The sequence below is a fragment of the Protopterus annectens genome, chromosome 10.part0 (assembly GCF_019279795.1).
Source record: "Protopterus annectens isolate FY-2018-M chromosome 10.part0, PAN1.0, whole genome shotgun sequence".
Classification (NCBI taxonomy): domain Eukaryota; kingdom Metazoa; phylum Chordata; order Ceratodontiformes; family Protopteridae; genus Protopterus; species Protopterus annectens.
The window spans coordinates 1,789,723,367-1,789,748,178 of NC_056744.1; the positions used below are offsets into that span (position 1 = coordinate 1,789,723,367).

General features: G+C 41.9%; 1 protein-coding gene across 1 annotated transcript in view; it reads left to right on the forward strand.

Moving 5' to 3' along the window:
• The window catches only part of STK36 (serine/threonine kinase 36), a 786,440-nt gene that overhangs the window by 112,516 nt on the left and 649,112 nt on the right, over positions 1 to 24,812 (forward strand). The window contains exon 3 of the mRNA XM_044086614.1: positions 5,811 to 5,951. Within this exon, the coding sequence (XP_043942549.1) occupies positions 5,811 to 5,951 (141 nt within the window). The remainder of the gene's footprint in view (positions 1 to 5,810; positions 5,952 to 24,812) is intronic.

Genomic DNA, 24,812 nt, shown 5'->3' on the forward strand with positions numbered 1-24,812 from the left:
TGGATTATTATGAGGCAGCTGTCATAACAGCAGAGCTTCTTCTTTAACACAGCAGGAAAGAGCTAGCTGTCACACCCGAGTGAGGGTGTGGATTATTATGAGGCAGCTGTCACAACAGTAGAGCTTCTTCTTTAACACAGCAGGAAAGAGCTAGCTGTCACACCCGAGTGAGGGTGTGGATTATTATGAGGCAGCTGTCATAACAGCAGAGCTTCTTCTTTAACACAGCAGGAAAGAGCTAGCTGTCACACCCGAGTGAGGGTGTGGGTTATTATGAGGCAGCTGTCATAACAATAGAGCTTCTTCTTTAACACAGCAGGAAAGAGCTAGCTGTCACACCCGCGTGAGGGTGTGGATTATTATGAGGCAGCTGTCATAACAGTACAGCTTCTTCTTTAACACAGCAGGAAAGAGCTAGCTGTCACACCCGAGTGAGGGTGTGGATTATTGTGAGGCAGCTGTCACAGCAGTAGAGCTTCTTCTTTAACACAGCAGGAAAGAACTAGCTGTCACACCCGCGTGAGGGTGTGGATTATTATAAGGCAGCTGTCACAACAGTAGAGCTTATTCTTTAACACAGCAGGAAAGAGCTAGCTGTCACACCCGCGTGAGGGTGTGGATTATTATGAGGCAGCTGTCACAGCAGTAGAGCTTCTTCTTTAACACAGCAGGAAAGAACTAGCTGTCACACCCGCGTGAGGGTGTGGATTATTATGAGGCAGCTGTCACAACAGTAGAGCTTATTCTTTAACACAGCAGGAAAGAGCTAGCTGTCACACCTGAGTGAGGGTGTGGATTATTATGAGGCAGCTGTCATAACAGCAGAGCTTCTTCTTTAACACAGCAGTGCTGTAGTGAGAATGCCCAACCCCCCCTTTTTTGCTATGCTTGTGAGAAGCAATTTTGACTTTTTTCCATAGAGTTTATAGAGTTATTAGTAGCCTTTCTCACTAAGGAAAACAGAAAAATGCATGAAAGACTGCCTGTCGTTTTACGACCACATGCTTTTTGGACAGAAAATGATTTGTAGAACAAAGTATAAGTTCTGGCAGTGTGGTATCACTGCTCAGAACAAAAACATGGCTTACTTCTAATTACGATGTAAGCAAGAAAGTGCATTAATATAGCTCTGCTACAAGACTCTGTCCTTTGAGCATCCTCTACACTAAGTGCCTCACATACCTGTGCTTTTTCATGTGGAGATGGACAGAAGTAGAGTCTTTGCAGATCCAGATCAGTAGTTAAATCTGCAAAAGGATATTGAACCAATGACTAGTAGAGGAGAAGTGGGATGCCATTTCTTTCTAACATTGTTTGGATATGAAGCAGCATTGGTACACTAGTCTCTTTTTCTTCATGTGCAGCATTGGTACACTAGTCTCTCTTTCTTCATGTGCAGCATTGGTACACTAGTCTCACTTGCATGTGCAGCATTGGTACACTAGTCTCGCTTTCTTCATGTGCAGCATTGGTACACTAGTCTCTCTTTCTTCATGTGCAGCATTGGTACACTAGTCTCTCTTTCTTGCATGTGCAGCATTGGTACACTAGTCTCTCTTTCTTGCATGTGCAGCATTGGTACACTAGTCTCTCTTTCTTCATGTGCAGCATTGGTGCACTAGCCTCTCTTTCTTCATGTGCAGCATTGGTGCACTAGCCTCTCTTTCTTCATGTGCAGCATTGGTACACTAGCCTCTCTTTCTTGCATGTGCAGCATTGGTACACTAGTCTCTCTTTCTTGCATGTGCAGCATTGGTACACTAGTCTCTCTTTCTTGCATGTGCAGCATTGGTACACTAGTCTCTCTTTCTTGCATGTGCAGCATTGGTACACTAGTCTCTCTTTCTTGCATGTGCATTTTTCATCTTTTTGCTTTCTGTTCTTCAGTCATTGCTTAATTTGTGATTTACACACTTGCCTACATGGGCAGTTCCCACCTGTGGATGCACTGGACTCGATTCATTGAAGCCCAAGATTCATTTTGTTTTAATCCACTTGTCTTCCAACTCCTATCTTCCCCTCTCTGTCTACCTCCCTTGTGCTTTTGTAAATCTTTGGTTTTAAGTTGCATATTTAATCTGTTTTGATAAAGTTTTGTGATTAGCCCACAGTATAACAAGACACGTGAATATGAATTGTTTACTTCTTGTACTGATGTTATAAATTCTGCTGTGTAGGTACTTAGAATTATATTAGAGAAATAAAGTCCAAACCACCACGCTGGTAATAAAATCAATTCTTTTTACTTCCAACCACAACAGATGAGCGCTTTTGTCTAATGGATAGACTTCATCAGATAAAAGCACTGATATCATGATATACTTATATATGAAGTCACAAACAATTAAGAATCCATTGATTGTTATTTAAAGACATACAGGTTCAAAAACCTAATATCAAATTTAAAAAAACTTCACAACTTTCAAGACTTTATAAACACATATATATTTTGTATGCAAACATTAGTAATATAGTTGTTCAACTAATGAAGTACAAGTAATAAAAAATGTGCAACAATTTTAAAAAAATAAATAAAAATTTATACTCTATTAGTTTTTTATATAGTTTCAGCTTTTTTATGTAGCACAGATTTTATACTAATATAGTCATTTAAACCTGGTGGTGAGTTTGAATTCAGCCTAAGCTGCCATATCAGCTCTTTGTAAAGTAAGTGATTCTTGAAGTCCCCCCCTCCCTTATGCAAACCATACCTAACTGTATCAATAATACCAAACCTGAAACTAGATACACCTGAACATGCAGTGCTGTGTTTATATAGAGCATTAGTCTCCCTGTGAGTTCTAATTTCATAGAGATGTTCATAAATTCTATCCCTGAAGGGTCTCTTGGTTTTACCAATTTAATATGCCATACATGTGGTACAGATAGCAATATATACTAACATGTTGGATCTACAGTTCCCCTTAACAAGCTTCACCACACTTTTAAGACTATTATTAAGTCTAATGGTATCCTCAGTCCATATGAAAGAACGCATAATACATGCCCCACAAGGTGCTGTTTTTTTATATGGTAATTTCCCTCTTTCTCCTTGTTCCGAGAGTTTCTTAAAGTTGTTTCCTACCCTATATGTAAAAATGGGTTCTTTACCCACCCTCATGTACACATCCTTGTTAGTTTTCATGAGGTTCCAGTTGCTTCTAACTATATGTGTAAAAGTTTCTGAAAAAGTACTATATTCAACAATACAGGCTGTATTGTATTTAGTTCTGCCATCCTGTATGTTGTTGTCCTTAGTAAATGGGTGACCTAAGAGTGCTTTGTACTTCTTACCCCATTCCTTCTTCACTTCTTCCAAAATTCCGGAAACTAATTCCATGGGGTATTCCCTTTCTACAAAACATTCGCTAAGAAATGTTCATTCTTTTTCTAGATCCTGGGGATCTGATGTCATTCTGGCTATTCTTACAGCCTGTCCCTTGATCAGGCTTTTCTTCTGCATAAAAGGGTGGTGACTAGTGACATGCAGGTAACTATTGCACCATGTTGATTTCCTAAAAATATTGGGCTTAAAACCTTCCTTTGTTTTAGAAATAGTCACATCCAAATAGTCAATACTTTTACCATTAACAGTACAGGTGAATTTCAGAAAGCTAGTACTGGACTCCAAATAACTCATGAAGTGGTGCAATTCATCCTTAGTACCATCCTATAACACAAAAATATCATCCAAAAATCTTAGATAAAGTCTAATGTGGTTAAATGATGAAGGGAAAATAGTCCTGTTCTCCCATTCCAGCAGTACGAGGTTAGCGTAAGTGGTGGCGCAAGCTGCCCCCATCGCAACCCCACTAATCTGCTGGAAGAATTCTCCCTGGAACTGGATATAGTTGGAGTCCAAGATAACCTCCATCAGTACTGCCACTAAAAGAATACTGTCAGTGGATAGTTTTGAATATTTGTATAAACTATCACAAAATATTTTTATATTAAATATATTTATTTATTTTTACATTATTATATATATTTATATAAAAATATATTTTTTAGCTTTCTGAAATTCACCTGTACTGTTAATGGTAAAAGTATTGACTATTTGGATGTGACTATTTCTAAAACAAAGGAAGGTTTTAAGCCCAATATTTTTAGGAAATCAACATGGTGCAATAGTTACCTGCATGTCACTAGTCACCACCCTTTTATGCAGAAGAAAAGCCTGATCAAGGGACAGGCTGTAAGAATAGCCAGAATGACATCAGATCCCCAGGATCTAGAAAAAGAATGAACATTTCTTAGCGAATGTTTTGTAGAAAGGGAATACCCCATGGAATTAGTTTCCGGAATTTTGGAAGAAGTGAAGAAGGAATGGGGTAAGAAGTACAAAGCACTCTTAGGTCACCCATTTACTAAGGACAACAACATACAGGATGGCAGAACTAAATACAATACAGCCTGTATTGTTGAATATAGTACTTTTTCAGAAACTTTTACACATATAGTTAGAAGCAACTGGAACCTCATGAAAACTAACAAGGATGTGTACATGAGGGTGGGTAAAGAACCCATTTTACATATAGGGTAGGAAACAACTTTAAGAAACTCTCGAAACAAGGGAAAGAGGGGAAAAATTTAAAAACTGCTCCTTGTGGGGCATGTAGTGTGTGTTCTTTTATATGGACTGAGGATACCATTAGACTTAATAACAGTCTCAAAAGTGTGGCAAAGCTTGTTAAGGGGAACTGTAGATCCAACATGTTAGTATATATTGCTATCTGTACCACATGTATGGCATACTACATTGGTAAAACCGAGAGACCCTTCAAGGATAGAATTTATGAACATTTCTATGAAATTAGAACTCACAGGGAGACTAATGCTCTATATAAACACAGCACTACATGTTCAGGTGTATCCAGTATTCAGTTTGGTATTATTGATACAGTTAGGTATGGTTTGCATAAGGGGGGGGGGACTTCAAGAATCACTTACTTTACAAAGAGCTGATATGACAGCTTAGGCTGAATTCAAACTCACCACCAGGTTTAAATGACTATATTAGTATAAAATCTGTGCTACATAAAAAAGCTGAAACCATATAAAAAACTAATAGAGTATAATTTTTTATTTATTTTTTTAAAATTGTTGCACATTTTTTATTACTTGTACTTCATTAGTTGAACAACTATATTACTAATGTTTGCATGCAAAATATATATGTGTTTATAAAGTCTTGAAAGTTGTGAAGTTTTTTTAAATTTGATATTAGGTTTTTGAAACCTGTATGTCTTTAAATAACAATCAATGGATTCTTAATTGTTTGTGACTTCATATATAAGTGTATCATGATATCAGTGCTTTTATCTGATGAAGTCTATCCATTAGACGAAAGCGCTCATCTGTTGTGGTTGGAAGTAAAAAGAATTGATTTTATTACCAGCGTGGTGGTTTGGACTTTATTTCTCTACTTCTTGGTTTGGTATCAGTTTCATTTTTTGTTGACTTAGAATTATATTCCCAAGAGAACACCAGTGGATCAACCATGAGTTTTGTCCCAGCCTGGTACTGTAATGGATCCATGCTTTCGAATGGAGATCCATTCAGGCTTTCATTCCATGGCCCAACCTTTGTTTTGGAGAAGAATCTTTGTGCATTTGTGTTGTAGCCTAGAACCATTAGCCTTTTCACATTTGGACCATTGTAGGTTGAAGGGCTTCATTTCAGTGGTAACAAAAGAATCTGATAAGTAAAAATGAAGCATTAGATGTACGTTATAAATGAATGTTTCATATTAGACAGGCTGTTAATGCTATTTTGATACAAGTCCTTGTGATTTGTCTTTCACCTTGCAGGTGGTTGCTTTAAAGTTCATCCCTAAAGTGGGCCGTTCGGAGAGGGAGCTGAAGAATCTGAAGAGAGAGATTGATATTATGCGAGGCCTAAAACACCCTAATATTGTCCAGATGTTGGATAGCTTTGAGACTGACAAGGAGGTGAGAGTAAGCAGATGTTCTTCATGTTTCACTGTTGCATTCATTACATTTGGGTGATCTGCTTGCAGGTAGCCCTCAGTTGGCCTGATTAACAAAGTCTCGGATCCTGCGTTGGTTGCTGTCCCTTCTTCCATGATGTCAGGTTGTCAGGAGTATAAAACATACAACCGATGCCATTGCATCAGTCTTTCTTGCCATGCGGTGCCCGAAGCAGAAGCAGTTCGCAAGTGCCGGTCGGCCGACTCCTGAAATTTTCGTTTTCGAGTTTCAGAACCGAAGTCTTCAACTAAAGCTAAGTACCCCATTAGGGAAACTTTTTCTTGCTCCTTACCGATGTCAGTAAAAGTTAATAATTGCATTACTTGTGGAAAGTAAATACCTCATAAAGATTTTCATTCGTACTATATTCCTTGCCTGGGCCCTGACCACAACGTACCTTTCTGTCAGTTTTATGCTTTATTTAATCAGCGCACTATCCATCGTCGGTATATGTTCACCTCTAAATATTTTGGTTCTCTGTTTAATTATCCAGAAATGTCATCGATTAGCCATCCAACTACTGGGATTCCGAAAAAATGCAAAGATAAAGACAGAGACAGGCCGCCGAGGTTCAGAACTGCTGACAACGCTTCTCCTAAGCCAGTCGCCAGTTCCCGGTACTCAGTGAGACACTTTCGTAGCCCCTGATACCCACTACTTCTGATTTGCAGGCCTCTACTGAGACCCATTTGTAGTCTGGTATGCCGCGACATGCTTCAACTGTGGAACCTGCAGATGTCTCTACCTTGGATGGGTCCGGAGCCGCTGTGCAGGCACCAGCTTTTGAGGGTGTATTCAGGCCTATGGATTTGCATATTAAACCGACACCTCCTTCTTCACTTAGACCTAAATCTCGAACCATGCCTAAAAAAAAGATGCCCAGGCCACATGCTCAGGCCTCTATGCCTAAAAAAACAAATTAGAATGGCTGAAGATTTAATAATTCTAATCAGGCGTAGCCAAGCCCCCCCCCCTTTCTAAGAGGCCTAGGACTGAAGTTGTTTATGAATCTTCTGACCAGGATTCTGTTTTTTCTGATTCTTCTGATGATCTGGATTTGCCCTTATCTACTTATGAGGATTCTGATCAGAGGACTCCATTCCTTCTGCTTCCCCTCCAGAGGATTTTTTCTTTTGGGGAAACCTTACATACTCTAGGGGAGCATTTCCACTGGGAAAGCCAGGATTTTTCTGATTAAAAAAAAAAGGCTTAGAGATTTCTTACTCCTACCTCAGCATAGGCCTTTAGATATTCCTCCTGTATTAGACAGTGTTGATGATGCTTTTTTGGAATCTAGTTTGGCCCATGATTCCTTGCCTACTGCTCCCAGAAAACCTGACAGATACTACAGGGTCCCTGAGTCACACAAGTTTATTTTTAAAAATCCTATTGTGGATCCAGAGACTATTTCACAGGGGCCCAAGGGCATTAAGGCCTCTACTGCTAAAAATCCTACCCCTTGTGATAGAGACTCCAGGGTGTTGGATAGATGGGGTAAGAAGGTTTACACTTCTGCAACCTTGGCCATTAGGGCTTTAAACTGCCAGTTTCATAAGTTTAAAGTATCAGCAACATGTTATTGGATTGCTTAAACAGAAAATGATGTTGACTCCTGACTGTGTGGAAAATAAAGAATTACAGGATTTAATGCATTTTGCTGAACAAGTTGGAAAACATACTTTGCAATGTGGTTTTGATTCATTCATTAAAGGCCTCTTGCAGGGCTGCTGTTACTTGGGTCTGTGCTCAGAAGGCATGCTTGGCTAAAGAAGCAATCCTTGCCCGATCTTGTTAAAGCTAAATTGTTGGATGCTCCCTTAAGTCAGGACTGCCTGTTTGGCAACAAGGCTGAGGAAGTTCTTAAAAGATGGAAGATAAAGCTAAATATATGCAAACTGTTCAAGATTTCTTACAAGTTCAGCTTCCTAGATTTAGTAGGCACTGGCCCTCTAAGAATTGGTCCTTTCCAGCCCCTTCCAGGTCTTCTTAAGCCAAACCCAGACACAGCAAAAGCCCCAGGTTTCAGTCCCGGGGGACACACAGTACTAAGCAGTGGGGGGCCTCCACTTCCAAATCTGGGAGTAATAAGACTCTTCCCTATGGTAAACTGTCTCAATGACTTCCGTTTAAAATTTCCAAGCACTTATCAACTGACTGCCTCTTTGGGGGAAAAGATTGCTCTTCATGCAAAGAACTGGGAACTCATTACCAAGGACAAATGGGTTTTAAATAGTATCCCAGGGATACAGATTTCACTTGCACACATTGCCAACACCAAGCGGGTGGCCAGACCTACCCTACATCAGTGGGCAGAGGCCCAAAAACAAGTACTTTCTCTCAAGCATGTGGGCTATTCAACTGGTACAGGAAGAGGAAAAGGGACAAGGTTTCTACTCCAGACTTTTTCTGGTACCCAGAAAAGACAATTCATTGCATCCTACTCTAAACACCTTTTTGGAAATTCCAAAATTCAAGATGCTGACACTTCACCAATTACTTCCTATGCTAGGCAAAGATGCCTGGTTGGTAACACTAGATTTAAAAGAAGCATACCTGCACATCCCAATCAGGGAATCATGCATAAGATACCTATGCTTCAAAGAAGGCTACACGCACTATCAGTTCTCTGCACTGCCCTTTGGCTTATCTACTGCGCCCATGGTATTCACAAAGTGCCTAACTCCAGTTATTGCATTTTGTAGGCAAAGAAATATTCAAACATACCCATACCTGGACGATTGTCTAATTCAGGCAGAAAGCCAGGACATACTTTTGAATCATCTAGCCTTTGTACAAAGGGTTCTAACTTGTCTGGGGTACACCATAAATGAAAAGAAATCACTCCTGGTACCCTGTCAACAACTTATATTCCTGGGAGCAAGCTTGAATACAACTTCCCAGATGGCTTACCTCACGCCAGAGGAAAAAAATCATTTGACAACCTACTTCAAACAAGTGGCCACAAAAAACGTGCTATCTGCAAGACAAATACTGCAAACTTTGGGGTTCATGACCTCCTGCATTCTTTTAATTCCATATGCAAGACTGCATATGAGGAAACTACAGTGGTATCTAAAAAGCCTATGGTGTCAACATTCTCAGGATCTAGAAGCAATGATTCCTATCATACCTTGCCTAAACCTAGAATTCCTTTGGTGGGCAGAGGTCTGCCACCAAAACAAGGGACTACCTTTCACACAACCCGCTGCCGCCCAAACCCTAACAACAGACGCATCAGACTATGCATGGGGGGCTCACCTGGCAGGGAAGTGCATTCAGGACAAATGAAGCTAAGCCAAATGCACCTGCATATCAATCAAAGAGAAATGTTAGCTGTACAGAGTGCTCTGACAGCTTTCAAGGACCACATTCTTCCAGGACAACTTATGGAAAAGACGGACAACACCACTGTTATGTGGTACATAAACAAGCATGGGGGTATACATTCTTACCCCTCTGCAGACTAGCCATGGCATTGTGGAACAGCCTTGAGTTACCAAGTGCACCTACAAGCTCAATTCCTGCCAGGAAAATTAAATACACTGACAGGCGGACTAAGCAGAAACCTCATGGACCCACACAAGTGGAAACTGGAACCAAGGATTTTCAACATGTTGACAAGCAAATGGGGGAGCCCAGATATAGACCTGTTTGCCTCTCCCCAAAACTACCAATTGGACAAGTTTTGCACAAAGACTCCCCACAAGCAAGCCTGGAAAGTGGATGCTCTGTCCTTCAGCTGGAAAAACCTTTCAGTGTATGCCTTCCTCCCCTCTGCCTCTGCTTTCCAAAGTTCTACTAAAAATCAAACAGGCCAAACCAAGGATGATTTTGATTGCTCCAGACTGGCCACACCAACACTGGTATCCCCTCCTGCGCAGTGTGTCATGGTTATCCCCATGGCACCTGCCTCAGACTCCTTCATGTTGTCTCAGCAGGAGTACCAGATTCTGCACCCTCAGCTTCTAACACTGAACCCTGCAGCCTGGCTAATTACATAATCTCTCCTCTACCATCCCTCAGTAAACCTGTGATGGATATCATTTTAGAGGCAAGGAGGCCTAGTACTAGAAAATCTTATGCTGAAAAATGGAAAAGATTCTGTGCCTGGAACCAATCTCAAGGGATGAGCACAGCAGCACCCAATTTACCTCAGATTTTACAATACTTAACTGAGATGCTTCACAAGGGCCTGTCTTTTTCCTCCATTAAAATCCACGCCTCAGCCATTTCAGCTCATTATAGCACAGAACCTCCCCTCATCTCTCAAACACTGCTGAAGCAGTTCCTCAGACAGGCCAAAAATTTGAGACCACCCAGGAGAGCTCCAACCCCAGCCTGGGATCCTAACTTTGTTTTGGAGAAACTCACTCTCCCTCCTTTTGAGCCAGCTGCTAGTGTAGATGTAAAATTTCTTTCTTGGAAAACAGCTTTCCTTTTAGCAATCAATTCAGCTAGAAGGGTATCTGAATTACAGGCCCTTATGGCAGTGGAGCCTTTCATCCTCTTTCATGCGGACAGGGTGTCCCTCAGAACCAATCCATCCTTCATGCCCAAGGTGGTATCCAGTGTGGCTGTTAATCAGTCTATTCATTTTCCAACCTTCTTTCCCAATCCACAGAACAAAGGGGAATGGATACTGCATTCCTTAGATGCGCATAGACAATGTAGATTTTACGTGGACAGGACAAACCTCAAAGGAAATCTGAACAACTGCTGGTGGCATTTGCTGCAGGGGCAGAGGGGAAGGCTATTTCAAAGCAAACCATTTCTAAATGGATAGGCCATTGCATTCATTTCTGCTTTAAGCACCATGGAAAACCTATCCCCCAGGGGATCAGACCTCACTCCGCCAGGGCTGCATCTACCTCTACAGCCTTTCTCAGAGGTGTCCCTACCAGGGACATCCTAGAAGCTGCTACCTGCAGTTCTGTGCATACTTTTACCAAGCATTATCATTTGTCAATTTTCTCTAAATCCAGAGCTGGCCTTGTCACTGCAGACTTGGAGGGCCTTGTAGCTGGTCCTAATGCTATCTAAATTCCTCCTCCCAACCATAGCTTTGGGAATCTACCCAAATGTAATGACTGCAACAGTGAAACACGAAGAACAGCTGTGTACACTTAACATAAATGTAGATGTTCGAGTGTATTCACCATTGCAGTCCTGGTTACCCTCCTTCCACCCCCTTAACTTCCTTTGGCTGTACCTCTACTTTCCTTTACTAAGCTTAAAATCCTTTTTGGTGTATTTGCTTTTTTGTTGGAGGTATATCATTGTACTTTTATATTTAATTGCTCCCCATTAGGGGGGCACCTGACATCTGGCGCAAGAAAAACTGATGTAATAGTGTCGGCTGCATGTTTTATGCCCCTGACAACCTGACATCATGGAAGAAGGGACAGCAACTGACACAGGACCCAAGACTTTGTTAATCAGGCCGACTGAGGGCTACCTGCAAGCAGATAACCCAAATGTAATGACTGCAACAGTGAATACACTTGAATATCTACATTTATGGTAAGTGTACACAACTGTACTTTTTTGTGTTTGAAGCAGTGCATGATGGAGGTTCCCTGGATCTAGGGTACAAGGTCAGAATTTTCCAGGGACTTTGGTGCAAGTTATTGTCCCTAGCTGAGAAGGTTTGCAGATGATGATTGACATCTCATATTTCATTATCCATTCATTTCATTGTAATTTTTTCCTTCTGGTCTAACTGATCAGCTTACTGATTTATTTATCAATTAACCTTGTTGACCGGGTTGGTGGGCTGTTCCTCAGACCCTTTTCAGTCAAGTCCCAAGCCTAATAGGCAGCTACAAAAATGACATCTAGTTACTGTGTTCATAAGGTATGTATTATAGAAAAAGTGATGGTGTACATAGACAAGAAGTATTAGATGTGAATACAGCACAGTCACTATTTACCACTCAGAGCTGCTTTACAATGGCTGTTTTGTAACATAGTGATCTGAATAAAATACAAGGCAGAGGTTTGTGCTGTTTGCATTTATGGTGCTGTACAATGTCTATTTTATGCAAACACTTGGAAGTTTAATTATAAATGACTAGTCACACAAGTTACCATACATATGTAGAAAGTTATGAATTTTTAGGTAGCTTTGTGTTTGGATTCAATGCTGGTATGTGTGGTCCCCAACCTTGGAGTCATGCTTGGATATTCAGAATCATTACTGGCTACAGCTGCCAGCAAAAGCATTCTAGAGAATAAGGGCTCCTTACAGTACGGAAACAGTTGTTTTGTTTGCCATGTGAATGCTCATACTGTCAAAGATGCCTGCCTTCAGTACAGATGCCATTGCACTTCATTAGGAGCAGTTATCTCTTTTGTGTAGCATCCAGTGTTGTCAGATAGGCCTGACTAATGTAGAGCAACATTTGTCTTGTCTGCCGTACTCTTCAACATTAGCCGCACCTTACCCTTCAGGGTCCCAGTAAGAGTGCTGCGATTGTTACTCCTGCTGGATATTTTGTATGTCTATGCACAACGAAGCATTAGCATCATTACTCAGCACTGTTACTGTAATTCGTGCTCCCCCCTGCTTTGAGGTAGCACTCTCAGAGATAGTACATTGAAGTAAAACTGAGGTGTGTGTGTGTGCATGTGTGTGTGTGTGTGTGTGTGTGTGTGTGTGTGTGTGTGTGTGTGTGTGTGTGTGTGTGTGTGTGTGTGTGTGGCAGATTTCTCATAGCCCTCCTCTAATATGTACACATACACTTCATGGTTTGCTTATTCATTTAAAAGCAATTACTTATTACTGTCAGTTTACTTATTTGTTTAAAAGCATAATCAGTGCATTTATTTGAATATAAATAACCCTGGACTGTGATGTGCATTACTGATGTTCAGTGAAAGGTCCAGAATAAGTAACAATCTCCAAGAATATTACACTGGACGTCACCCCCCCCCCCCCTATTTTAGTGAGGTGCTTTCCCATGTACTGCTTTGCTTCATAATCATGTTTAGAGTTTAGCCTTAGACTTGGGTTATTGGCGGAGCAGTGATGAACAGGAACAGAAGCTAATGTGCCATGTTCCTTTATTTCAAGTTTAATATACTCTGCTATCTGTTGCCTTAGTCTGACTGGCTCAGTAAGTCATTGAACGAAGTTGCAACAAACCACACATTTTCTTTTTCAGTTTTGCCCCCACTGCCTGTTGACCATCATGCCTTTTCTCAGTCAGTAGGCCCATTCATTCCCCACCACTAGATGAAGGTCTACTATGAGGGGCCATCGTTTAGACAGCCATCACAGGTGCCCATAGATTTTTTTCTTCTTTTCTTTTCTTCCTGACCCTAACAACATACACCCAATAAGGTGTCAGTGAAAGATGTGCAGAGGCTATCCATGAAGGGGGTCCCCTAACTTCAAGGGCATTCCTTCTCATTCCAGTGGGCATTAGTAGTGGTTTCACTAGTGTTTAGGAGAGAAATTGCACCACACATTCCACCTCTTAGTGTAAGTAAACCCCTCCCACCCCTGAGTGGGATAAGTGGGCTTTGTCTCTTCACTCTTGTCCCTCACTGCTTAGCTCCTCCCATTGCTGGAACCACTAATCGCATGGGTCACAGTCAGGACTCCATCCCTCTGTGCTACACATCTGGTCTAACAATCCACAAAATAATGAAAAAGAAAGTTGACAGTATATGTCTTCTTTTTCTTTCAGCTGCTCCCATTAGGGGCTACCACAGCGGATCATCTGTTTACATTTCTTCCTGTCCTCTGCGTCTTGCTCTGTCACACCAACCACCTGCATGTCCTCTCTCACCACATCCATAATCCTTCTCTTAGGCCTTCCTCTTTTCCTCCTACCTGGCAGCTCCAGCCTTAGCATCCTTCTCCCAATATACCCGACATCCCTCCTCAGCACATGTCCAAACCAATGCAGTCTCACCTCTCTGGCTTTGTCTCCAAACTGTCCAACCTGAGCTGACCCTCTAATATACTCATTTCTAATCCTGTCCATCCTGTTTACACCCAGTGCAAATCTTAAATCTAAGTATGTTAGATTCTATCGCCTCCAGCTCTGACTCCTCTCTTTTCTTCAGTGTCACTGTCTCCAACCCCTATAATATACTTGGTGTCACTACCATCTTGTAAACCTTCCCTTTCTCTCTTACTGGTAGGTGTCTGTCACAAATCACTCCTGATACTCTTCTTCACCTGTCTTCCACACTCACCATTACTCTGAACTGTTGATCCCAAGTATTTAAAGTCATCCTCCCAATCTTTGTCTTCCTTCTCATTCATACACATTGTGTCTTAGTCCTGCTGACTTTCATTCCTCTCCTCTTCTCATTCATACACATTGTGTCTTAGTCCTGCTGACTTTCATTCCTCTCCTTTTCTCATTCATACACATTGCGTCTTAGTCCTGCTGACTTTCATTCCTCTCCTCTTCTCATTCATACACATTGTGCCTTAGTCCTGCTGACTTTCATTCCTGTCCTCTCTAGAGCATATCTCCCCCTCTCCAGGGTCTAAATGTATACCTTCCAAAAGAGAAAGTATATTTTTTTCACAAGGATAAGCTCCAGCTAACACTCCGCACACTCATGGTTTTAAATATACTGATTGCTCAGACTTGTGACTAAGGGAAAACTCTATCATCGCCACATTTGAATGATTCACTGACAGTGAGCATTCTGTATTTAAAGTGGGAGTTAATTACACCTAATCAGCTAATCCCAGTTTGATGAAACCCAATGTTATTAAGCTCATATGTCCTTATTAAAAAGCATTTTACAAGGTAATATAGAGTAATAGTATCTTGAGCAGACAGCTTAAAAAAGTGTTCGTGGGTTACAATAAGTTAAATAAATTAAAATGAAGTATTTCTTTCCCATCAGAGTTAAAATAAATGTATTAAAATGTGAATGTTCAAGGGCCTTCAAAAGGAGACCTCAAAGATGCTTCCTAAATGAGGGAAGGAAACTGATCACAAAGGACTGGGGATACCCTTTTCTAATTCTGTTTTCAAATGGACCCTTGTAACAGCCGACACCACCTCTTCTCTTTAGCTGAGGGACCTAGCAAGGACACAAGGAACCAGAAGCTGTTTCAGGTAAGCAGGACCCAAGCTGTGTAGAGCCCAACCCAATCCCCTGTTTTTTGATCAGTGTAGCTAAGTCTGAGACTGGAATGAGGTTCTTTGTTTGGGTGATATTCTTTAAATGAAAGTATGATGTCTTGATGGCAGCTGACGCTTAATCTTTCATAGTCAGCCTGTGCTCAAAAATCAGACATTGATCACTGACCTCAGCAGCACATTGCAATCCACCTACCTCTTTTTATGAGGGAAGAAGCAAGAAGAAGATGCAAAAAAGATACAGAAGCATTCACCAGTAATGCCTCCATCTTTGCCAGGTAGCACTTAAGTTGACTGTCATTCATCCAGCGGAGAACTGAATCCTGACAATCTTCAAGGATGGCAAATATGGGACAAGCTCCTGAGTGAAGGAGCAGTAGAGGTGATGTGATTGATAAGAGACACCTCTCCCTTGATTTAACCTTCTTAAAGAACAGAATATATATAACATAAATGATTATGGTGCCCAAGATCAGGCCCATTAGTAGTTGGCACTCCAGAGGATGAGTACAAGAAAAAAATCACTCCTGTCACTACCCTCTCTAAGCAGCCTATGGAGTAAGAGACAAAACAGTTGAGCAGGAACCAGAATAAAACTTGGCATTCTCTGTCGACCAGAATGGTGTAATCAACAGTGACAAAAGGTGCCGTGTGATCATGGAGGACCACGATAGAATGTAACTTTTGATCTGTAGCCATAACAGGTCTTATGTATGTATCTGGATCTAAAACCAGACTGACATTGGTCTAAGAAATCATAAAGTAGTTATCTAGGAATAAATCTTTGCATAAACCACAATCTGAGTAACCTTGCGTACAAAACTGAGGTTAGGGACAGGGCAATAATTTTCTGGAATGTTCAGATCCAGGACAGTTTCTTGAGAATGAGGATAATTAAGGCCTTGTTTAATATTGTTGGAAAGCCCTTCCTTTAGATAACATTGCAGGACTTGAAGAATAACTAGTCCTGTTAAATGCAGAAAAATATTAACCAGTCTAGCTGGGCTGAGAACTAGCTTGCAGTAGGCAGACTGCAAAGATGAACCCATTCCTGAATTATGGTTAGCAAGTGGTGCAGCTGTTAGCATTGTTGCCTCACAGTAAGAGGTTCTCTGGTTCGAGTGTCAGCTGGTGCCTTCTGCGCAGTCTGCTTGTCCTTCCTGTGTTTGCATGGATTTCCTCTAGGTGCTTCGGTTTCCTCACACAGTCCAAAGAAATGCGTATGGAGCATTTCTCCCCAGGCCTCTGCTGAAAATGGGCTCTATCCAGTCAGACTTTCCCAGTAAACAAATATTAAATAAATAAAACAAAAACATTACTATAATTGGCATAGCCAGATTTACATCAGCAAAAGATGGGAGACTTAAGGCCAGACCACTCACAGTATCTGAGCTTGACAACTTTGTATGCAAAAAATAAAAAGTCTGGATCCTTAGCTGTGCTCTCACTGTGGAACTGCTCCAGTAATGGCATTTGAATGTCACTAGTGTAGATCTGATTACCTCTGCAAATGACCATCTCAGTACCAAGAGATGTAACTGAGGAAAAGGAAAGCTTGCAACGAAGCAGGTAATAGTCATTTAAAGAAACGTTTTAAATATATCCAGTGCCATTTTCAAGCCTTCCAGACCTACAACGAACACAGGTATCCTGTCCCAGTTGTTACTAGCTTCATAGTCTCGTAGTAATAATATATCATAATCTCTAATACCTTGGTGACAAAACACTGTGCACATGCCAATTCTGGGGCCTCACAAAAAGAATTAATGAGCGAACAGTAAAGCCATCGGACCAAATGGAGTTTAAATCCTGCAAGACTGCCTTTTTAAGCATTTGTCATATTCCTAAACTTGTTGTTTAAATATTTAAAACTGAATCCAATTGTCTACAGAACAAGTACAGCTGGAACAGGAAGCCCTGTGCCCAAACACCCTGTTTTGCAATTCCTACTTGGCTCAAGCTGTATATTTAAAACTTTTCTGTCTCTCTCGTTAGTGAAACGACTACTCAAAGGTATACTAGTCCATATAATTGGCTGCCATTAGTATAGATTATTTTTAGCAACTTTTGCCTGTGGAACTGGAAGAACCTGCTCTGTTTACCCTCTCTACTTGGGCTCAGTCCACTCTCCTACCATACTCCCAGTTCCTACCCACTATCAGATCATCCAGATTAATACTGCATAAACTGCACCTACTTACCCATGCAAAACTAAAGGTGCATGGGATGAACCTAAGTACAGATAAGACAGCAGTAATGGCAGCAGATGGATTAGAAATCAGAAGAACCTGAGAACTGAGATAGAAAAGAAAATAGTGGAACAGAATAACGGCTTCAGGTATCTGGGAGGGGTGGTGGAGGAGAGTGGACATCTGAATGAGGAAGTCTGAGCTTGAATCAGAGGGGTTGCAGACAACTAGCACAGAGTGTCAGGCGGTGTCTAACAGAAGAATGCCAAAGAAGCTGAAAAGTAAGGTGTACAAACAGTGTTGGGACCAGCACCACTGTGTACAGTAAAGGCAGAGCAATTGAGGAAGCTAGAGTTGATGGACATGAAGTGCTTGAGATGGGTGGTAGGATGACACTGTGGGACAAAGAAATGAGGACATCAGAGCAGAAGCCAAAGTAGGTCCAGTTGCAGAAAAGGTCAAACAAAACAGATTACAGTGGTTCAGGCACATGTGCAGAAAATCAGAAGACACTCTAGTGAAGAAGATTTGGGACAGACAGGAAGAAGGCCAGAGGAAATGAGGGTGTCCAGCAAAGAGGTGTATGGATTGTGTGAGAAAAGACCTGCAACAGTCGGATGTGAGTGTTGAAAAAGGTAGGAGAGTAGCACTGACTAGGGAGAGATTGTGACAGTTGACATGAAACCCCAACCCTGTGTAAAAAATATGGAAAGGGTGTTGTTGATGGTGATGATCTGACTAGGGAGAGATTGTGACAGCTGACACCCCAACCCTGAGTAGAGAATATGGAAAAGGGTGTTGTTGATGGTGATGATGACTGGAGAACTGAACATTGACTGGCTTTAGCCAAGCTCAGACAGGCCCTCCTTTCATAAAAATGTATGGGCTAACACAATCAAAACCCCAGCCAGACTTAACAAATATATACTCCAGACAATCTCTTGGCCTCCTCTCCCCAAAATATACTAGATGCAGGAACCTTATTGGGGTCACTTAGTGGTCCTTTCCCCACCTTTGGTATTAGAAACAAACAACATACAAAAACACCACCACCACACCCAGTATGAAGTACTTCCATGCAGATAAACTCGGTAGTTACTTAAAGTCATACAACTGTGACCCACTAAAAATTCTTCTTGTAGATGATGCTGTATCCAAATTCAATAAAATATTTCTCAACATCCTAAATGAACTGGCCTCACTTAGAACAAAGTTGTTAGGCTTATAAATGCCCTCGGGCAGATAGTTTAGTACCTACCTATGAACAACCCAGCACTCTGGCTAACTACAGAAACAAAACAAGCCATGTATCAAAAATGAGGCTTAGAGAAAATTGATACATCATAAATCCCAGGTAAATCTCTAACACTTTAGGCATGTAAATACTGCAAAAACAATAGTCAGAGCCAAAAAAAAAAATACTATTCAAACTTCTAAAAAGTCCTTCATAGCAATTCCAAAAGTTCCTGTACATCCATTAATAGGTTCATAGGTTCATAGGTTTATACTAGGCTGTCTGCCCTAAGGCATTTATAAGCCTAGCCCAAAGTTTTGTGGCTTTCACCACCCCTTATTTTGAAGAATACTATGCCCATTAGTTTGCCGTGCCTCTGTCCAGCAGTGACACAGAGATGATTCCCGGGGTAAACCTACGATCTCCCATCCACTGGCCAAGATTCCTCTTGAACAGAGCCAGCGAGGTGCTCTGCCTCACATGGACCGGGATTCTATTCCACAGCATAGGGAGTCTCTGGGTGATAAATCTATCCCTCCAGCACGTCCTATTTATATCCGTGTTGAGGTTTAAGGCGCTTGCTGTTGTGGTTCTGGTGGATTTGGATTTTTTAAGGTGGAGCATGTCCATTAATTCCGGGTTGGACATGGCCTTGTATGTCAGGCACAGGTCACCTCCGAGCAGACGGTATGCGACTGAATAGGGCTGGAGTTTCTTCAGTCTGGCAGCATATGACATATTTTTAAGTCCCTTTATCCTTTTGGTGAGGAACTTTTGGGGTCTTTCCAATTGCTGCAGATGTCGGGTGAGATACATTCCGAATGGGGCATTGCACTCAATCATTGGTCTGATAAGTGAAGAGTACAGGGGAACAATGACCTCACTTGATCTGGATGTGAATCCCTTCATGATCAGGTGGGCAATGTAGAAGGTCTTCCTAACCACTTTGGCAACGTGAGTGTCAAAAGAAAGGTTACTGTCAACCTGGGTCCCCAGGTCCCTGATAACCTCTTCTGTGCTTAGTGGATTGCCACCTATATGGTAGCTTGGGGTTACCTTGTTTTTCCTGAAGGGTATGACTATACATTTTTATAATGAATTTATTAATCCAGAATATATCCAACAACCAGCTCCTTTAAATTGACACCAACTCTGGGAGTATAGCTAATCAGTTCAACATCCATTTTATTTAGTCACCTCTTTATCAATCAAAACCCACCTATACCCTGCCATCCACCTTAAACTTCGACAATATCCCTATTACACTTACATTTAAGCTAGTTCCCACTTCTCACATCAAGAGACTTAAATTAAAACCTGCCACTGTGCAGTTGGAAAATATATTAAACTTGCTGCCCGTGTCCTAGCCTATTCCTTCTCCATATTTAACGGGTCCATCAGTGAATCCGATGTTTCCATCCTGTGGAGGAAATCTACATCATACCCTTACATGAGGGAGGCACATCCAAAGACATCTCTAACTACAGGCCTATAGGTATTCTGTTGCCATTATCAGAAATCCCTGAAACTTGTATCTTGTCCTAACTACTGCTCTACACCTCAGGAAACAATTTATTAACCAGTTTAGATCTCACGACCGCACCACTGCTGCACTCTTCAACTTTTTGCGTTCCATAAATACACAAAGAAACTCAGGAAAGACTGCATCAGCCGTTTTCTTAGATCTACCAAAAGGGTTCAATATGGTATGTAATCATAAGCTACTACAGAAACCAGCTTTCCTAAAATGTTCATCCTCACCTTTTATTTGGCTCCAAAATTATTTATATAGATGACAGGCAGTTAAATGTCCAGATTTCATCTTACCTTTTTTCCCTGTATCTGTCAGTGTACCCCAAGAGTTTATCCTAGCTCCCATACTGTTTGATATTTTCATTAATGACCCTCACCTACCTAGTACACATGCCACCATATTCTATGCTGACAACTCAGCTTTGGTCTGTCAAAACCCTGCAACATCTCCAAGAAGTCAGCTAAGAGTCTTTTACCTCCATAGAAAGATGGTTCACAGCTTCTCGATTATTTCTAACTCTGCATCCCAAAAAACTAAACTAATTGTATTCACAGCAAATCAAATGGCAACACAAAGAACGTTTTCCATGTAACTGCATGCAATAATACTGAAATTGAACAAGTATCACCACAGCAAATTTCTTGGTGTAACTATAGATGAACATTTGAAATTTGACCATCATATAAAATAGGTAATAAAGAAATTCTCCAAAAAATATGGATTCCCTATAGACAATTAAAACATATGTAGCAGACAGTGCAAGGAAATGTATTACCTTCACTTATCTCCTCCCTCCTTGCCAGCTGTGTTCTGATTAACGTACAATCCACATAGTTAAAACAGTTTGATCGTTGCTGCAATAAAGTAGCAAGTTTGTTATCAACATGCCAAATAGGACCCACCACTCCCCTGCATAAAACAGTGTATGGAACTTCCAGATTACCTGACCTTTTCACAGCTAGCTACAACCCAGTCAGTCTTTACCGAACCGGACAGCTGCCGATCACTAATTGGCACTATCTTCCACTATAACACAAATAGTCCACTATAGTTCATAAATAAAATTCAACTTCTTGTTAGCAAATCTACCAGTTCTGCAAGGGACTCGCTTTACTCTAACAAGGACGCAACAAAATGGAATTCTGTACCCATTGCTATCAGACAATCCTTCTAAACACAGCTAAAACATGATCTTGATTCCTGGCTGTGCTGCTGTACCTCTCCAGGCTAACGTCCCAACACAATACAACTAAGTAATACTACTCACTTTGTGTCTCAATTCTCCTTCCTAGCTCTCTCTGCCTCCTTCCCGTGCACACTCGATTCTCCTTCCTAGCTCTCTCTACCTCCTTCCCGTGCACACTCGATTCTCCTTCCTAGCTCTCTACCTCCTTCCTGCACACTCGATTCTCCTTCCTAGCTCTCTCTACCTCCTTCCCGTGCACACTCGATTCTCCTTCCTAGCTCTCTCTACCTCCTTCCCGTGCACACTCGATTCTCCTTCCTAGCTCTCTCTACCTCCTTCCCGTGCACACTCGATTCTCCTTCCTAGCTCTCTCTACCTCCTTCCCGTGCACACTCGATTCTCCTTCCTAGCTCTCTCTACCTCCTTCCCGTGCACACTCGATTCTCCTTCCTAGCTCTCTACCTCCTTCCCTGCACACTCGATTCTCCTTCCTAGCTCTCTACCTCCTTCCCTGCACACTCGATTCTCCTTCCTAGCTCTCTACCTCCTTCCGCACACTCGATTCTCCTTCCTAGCTCTCTACCTCCTTCGATTCTCCTTCCTAGCTCTCCCCACCTCCTTCCCGTGCACACTCCCGCCCATACTCTTCCTCTTACTCTCTGCCATGTTCTTCCTTAAAACTATTCAGATTGTTTTACAGTCTGTGCAGATGCAAAGTCGACTTCTGTTAAACCTATTCTAGCTATTCTTTTTGCACTCTGCTTTACCTCCGCCTTATCACTTTCCCATGTACTCTCCCTCTCATATTGCTGTGTACTGACCCTCTCTTTCTACAGCTTCTCCCTTAAAACCTTCTTCCTTGTACTGTATTGCAGATTTAAAATCTGCTTCTGGCAAACCCATGTTTATTAGTACTGTAATTGTACTTTAAACCTGTTATCAAATGCTCTGTTTTAAGGTTCTCCAAGTTTATTTCTATGTATATACCAGATTGTTCTAGTTGCCCTATTAATATCTTATTTTTTATAGTTGTTCATATAAATAATATTGTTTGTATAAATAATAGTGCTTGTATTTTTTTTACTTGTTTGTATACTGGGTACTGTTTGTATAAATAGTACTGTCTGTATTTTATGCTTGTTTGTATAAGTAATATCTGCAGACTGCATTTGTTACTGTAAAGAAGATTTTCTCCCAGGCCTCTGCTGACAAGGGGCTTGCTGCCTAGTTGGAGTGTCTTGTAACCAAATGCAATAAGTAAATAACCCCAGAGAGTGCCCTAATGTATGCATATCACTGGTATCAAGATAAGGGAACGTGAAACTGTCAAATTAAATTTAATAGCCAGTTCACAAGGGACACAGTCAACTCTGGCATTAAGATCAGATGATGAACTATTAAATGATTCATGCACTAGTATGATGTAGAAACCCATGAACTCGTGCAGAAATGTTCCCAGATAGCTTGGTGGATGGCAAAAAAAGCAGAGGTCTGCAGTTCACTCGGGTCTATATTAAATCATCGAACGCATAGAAAAGCGAACGATGATTTATTGACCCCATGTAAATGAAAGCTTACAAACATGAACGCTTAGAACAGTGATTTTTTTCCAAGGGAAAAAAATTTCTGTTCCAAAAAAAAAATGGGTGGCTGTACCCCCCACACCCCCCCAAATTAAATATACCAACTCCAAGATCGCACTACAGTGACGAAAATGGCCAAGCAGTTTCTTTCCCAGGGGAAAGAATACGCTTATATGCCGCTTCATCATTTTGCCTTTTCGTCTTTTCAAGTTCAACCAGGACGCATTCGAAGGAATGCGTCTTTGGTCATCTAATAGGAACCCGTTCACTCTTGCTGCAAGGACGTACGAGAAGGTTTTGAAGCTACTAACATCCACCTGATTCAGATCAACTTATGAATTAAAACATATAGGATCATGGGATCATAGGAGGTTACTAATCTAATGACCCTGGGGCCCTTACAAGCTAGCCAAGAGTTTATCCCCAAAAAGAAACCTCAGTCAGCACCTGTCGCCCCTGTCAATAAGGGACACAGGTGGAACCATGGGACAGATTTGTGGTTTCCAATCCACTCATCAAGGTTGTATTTGAAGACTGTCAGCGAGGTGCTCTGTTTGATGTGTATGGGAAGTCTATTCCAGAGACAGGGCAGCCTCTGGGAGACAAAACTGTTTCTCCAGCAGGTTTTGCTGATGTCGCATAGTAGATTAAGGCCTTTTGAGCAAGTAATGCATGGGGAGTTAGACTTATGGAAGTGGAACATCTCTAGTAGGGCAGGGTCCAAGATTGCCTTGTAGGTGAAACACATATCACCCTGAGCAATCTGTACGATACTGAGTAGAGTGATAATGAGTTGAGCCTGTCTGCATAGGACAGGTGTTGAAGGCCATGGATACTCTTTGTGAGGTATTTCAGTGGCCTTTCCAGTTGGTGCAGATGTTTGTAGAGGTACATACCAAATGGAGTGTTATACTCAGTTGTTGGTCTAATGAGGGAGGAAGATAGAGAGGTAATAACCTCCTTTTTTCTGGATGCAATCCCTTTACTTATGAGATGAACCAAGTAAAAGGCTATCTGAGGTAGTTAACTTAATTTGTCCATCAACCTGTGAGTATCGGATCCATATCGGATCCGAGCCAGCAGCTTCAAACAGCTAGGATCCGAGCTCCAAGCTCCTCCCCCTTGCCCATAATTCCCTGCTGTCCCTTCCTGACCTCAGATCTCATTTGCCATGGTTCAGTCAGCAGCTCTGAACGAGTTCCAGGCGTGGGAGTAGATCGTTTTTATGAGAAAAATCCTTTTCTTTTTCTATTATAGCAGTAAAAATTTGTGTGCGTGTTGCTCCTTAGTTAGTATCCAGTTGTTAACTGTTTGTTTTTGTAGTTAATTTTAGTTAAATTATCTCCACCCCCCCCCCCCCGTGTGTGTGAAGGCGTGTCTGTCTTTGGGCCTAGTGTAATTTTGTCCCTAGTCATATCTGATGCCCCTAAAGCTTTCTTTTCTAAATGCACCGAGTGTGGCCATAAGCTGTTCCCAGCGGATGGCCACACTCGGTGTGTTATCTTCCTTGGGGTTGACCACCTCTCCTCAGGCTGCACCATTTGTGCAGCCTTCAACTCCAGGGCTTTGAGAGACAGAAGGTCAAAGTTGATTCTGGTGGGACTGTTGCCCCCGGACTCGACTTTGTCCTCCTCTCCCTCCGTGGCACATGCCGCGGCAGTGCCACCTTCCGTCCCTGCTCCCCTGGCCGGGATTCACCCTCCCACCTCAGGCCAGTAGGAGAGAGAAGCTAGGAGGGAGAGGAGAAAAGAGAAGCACTACAAGTGGCGGGCCGAGTCTTCCTCCTCGGCTCCGCCGGCCAAGCAAGCAGCTTCTCCCCCAGGCCTCTGGGCCTTCTCCTTCCCGGCTCCATTCACCCTGTTTTTCCCTTGAGGCAGAGGAGGAGGAGACACGGCCGCCTTCGAGGTCATCAAGGCAGCACTCCCAGCCCGCCTCGGTGGCCTCCTCTAGGTCAACCCGAAGCTTGTCCAATGGCAGACATGG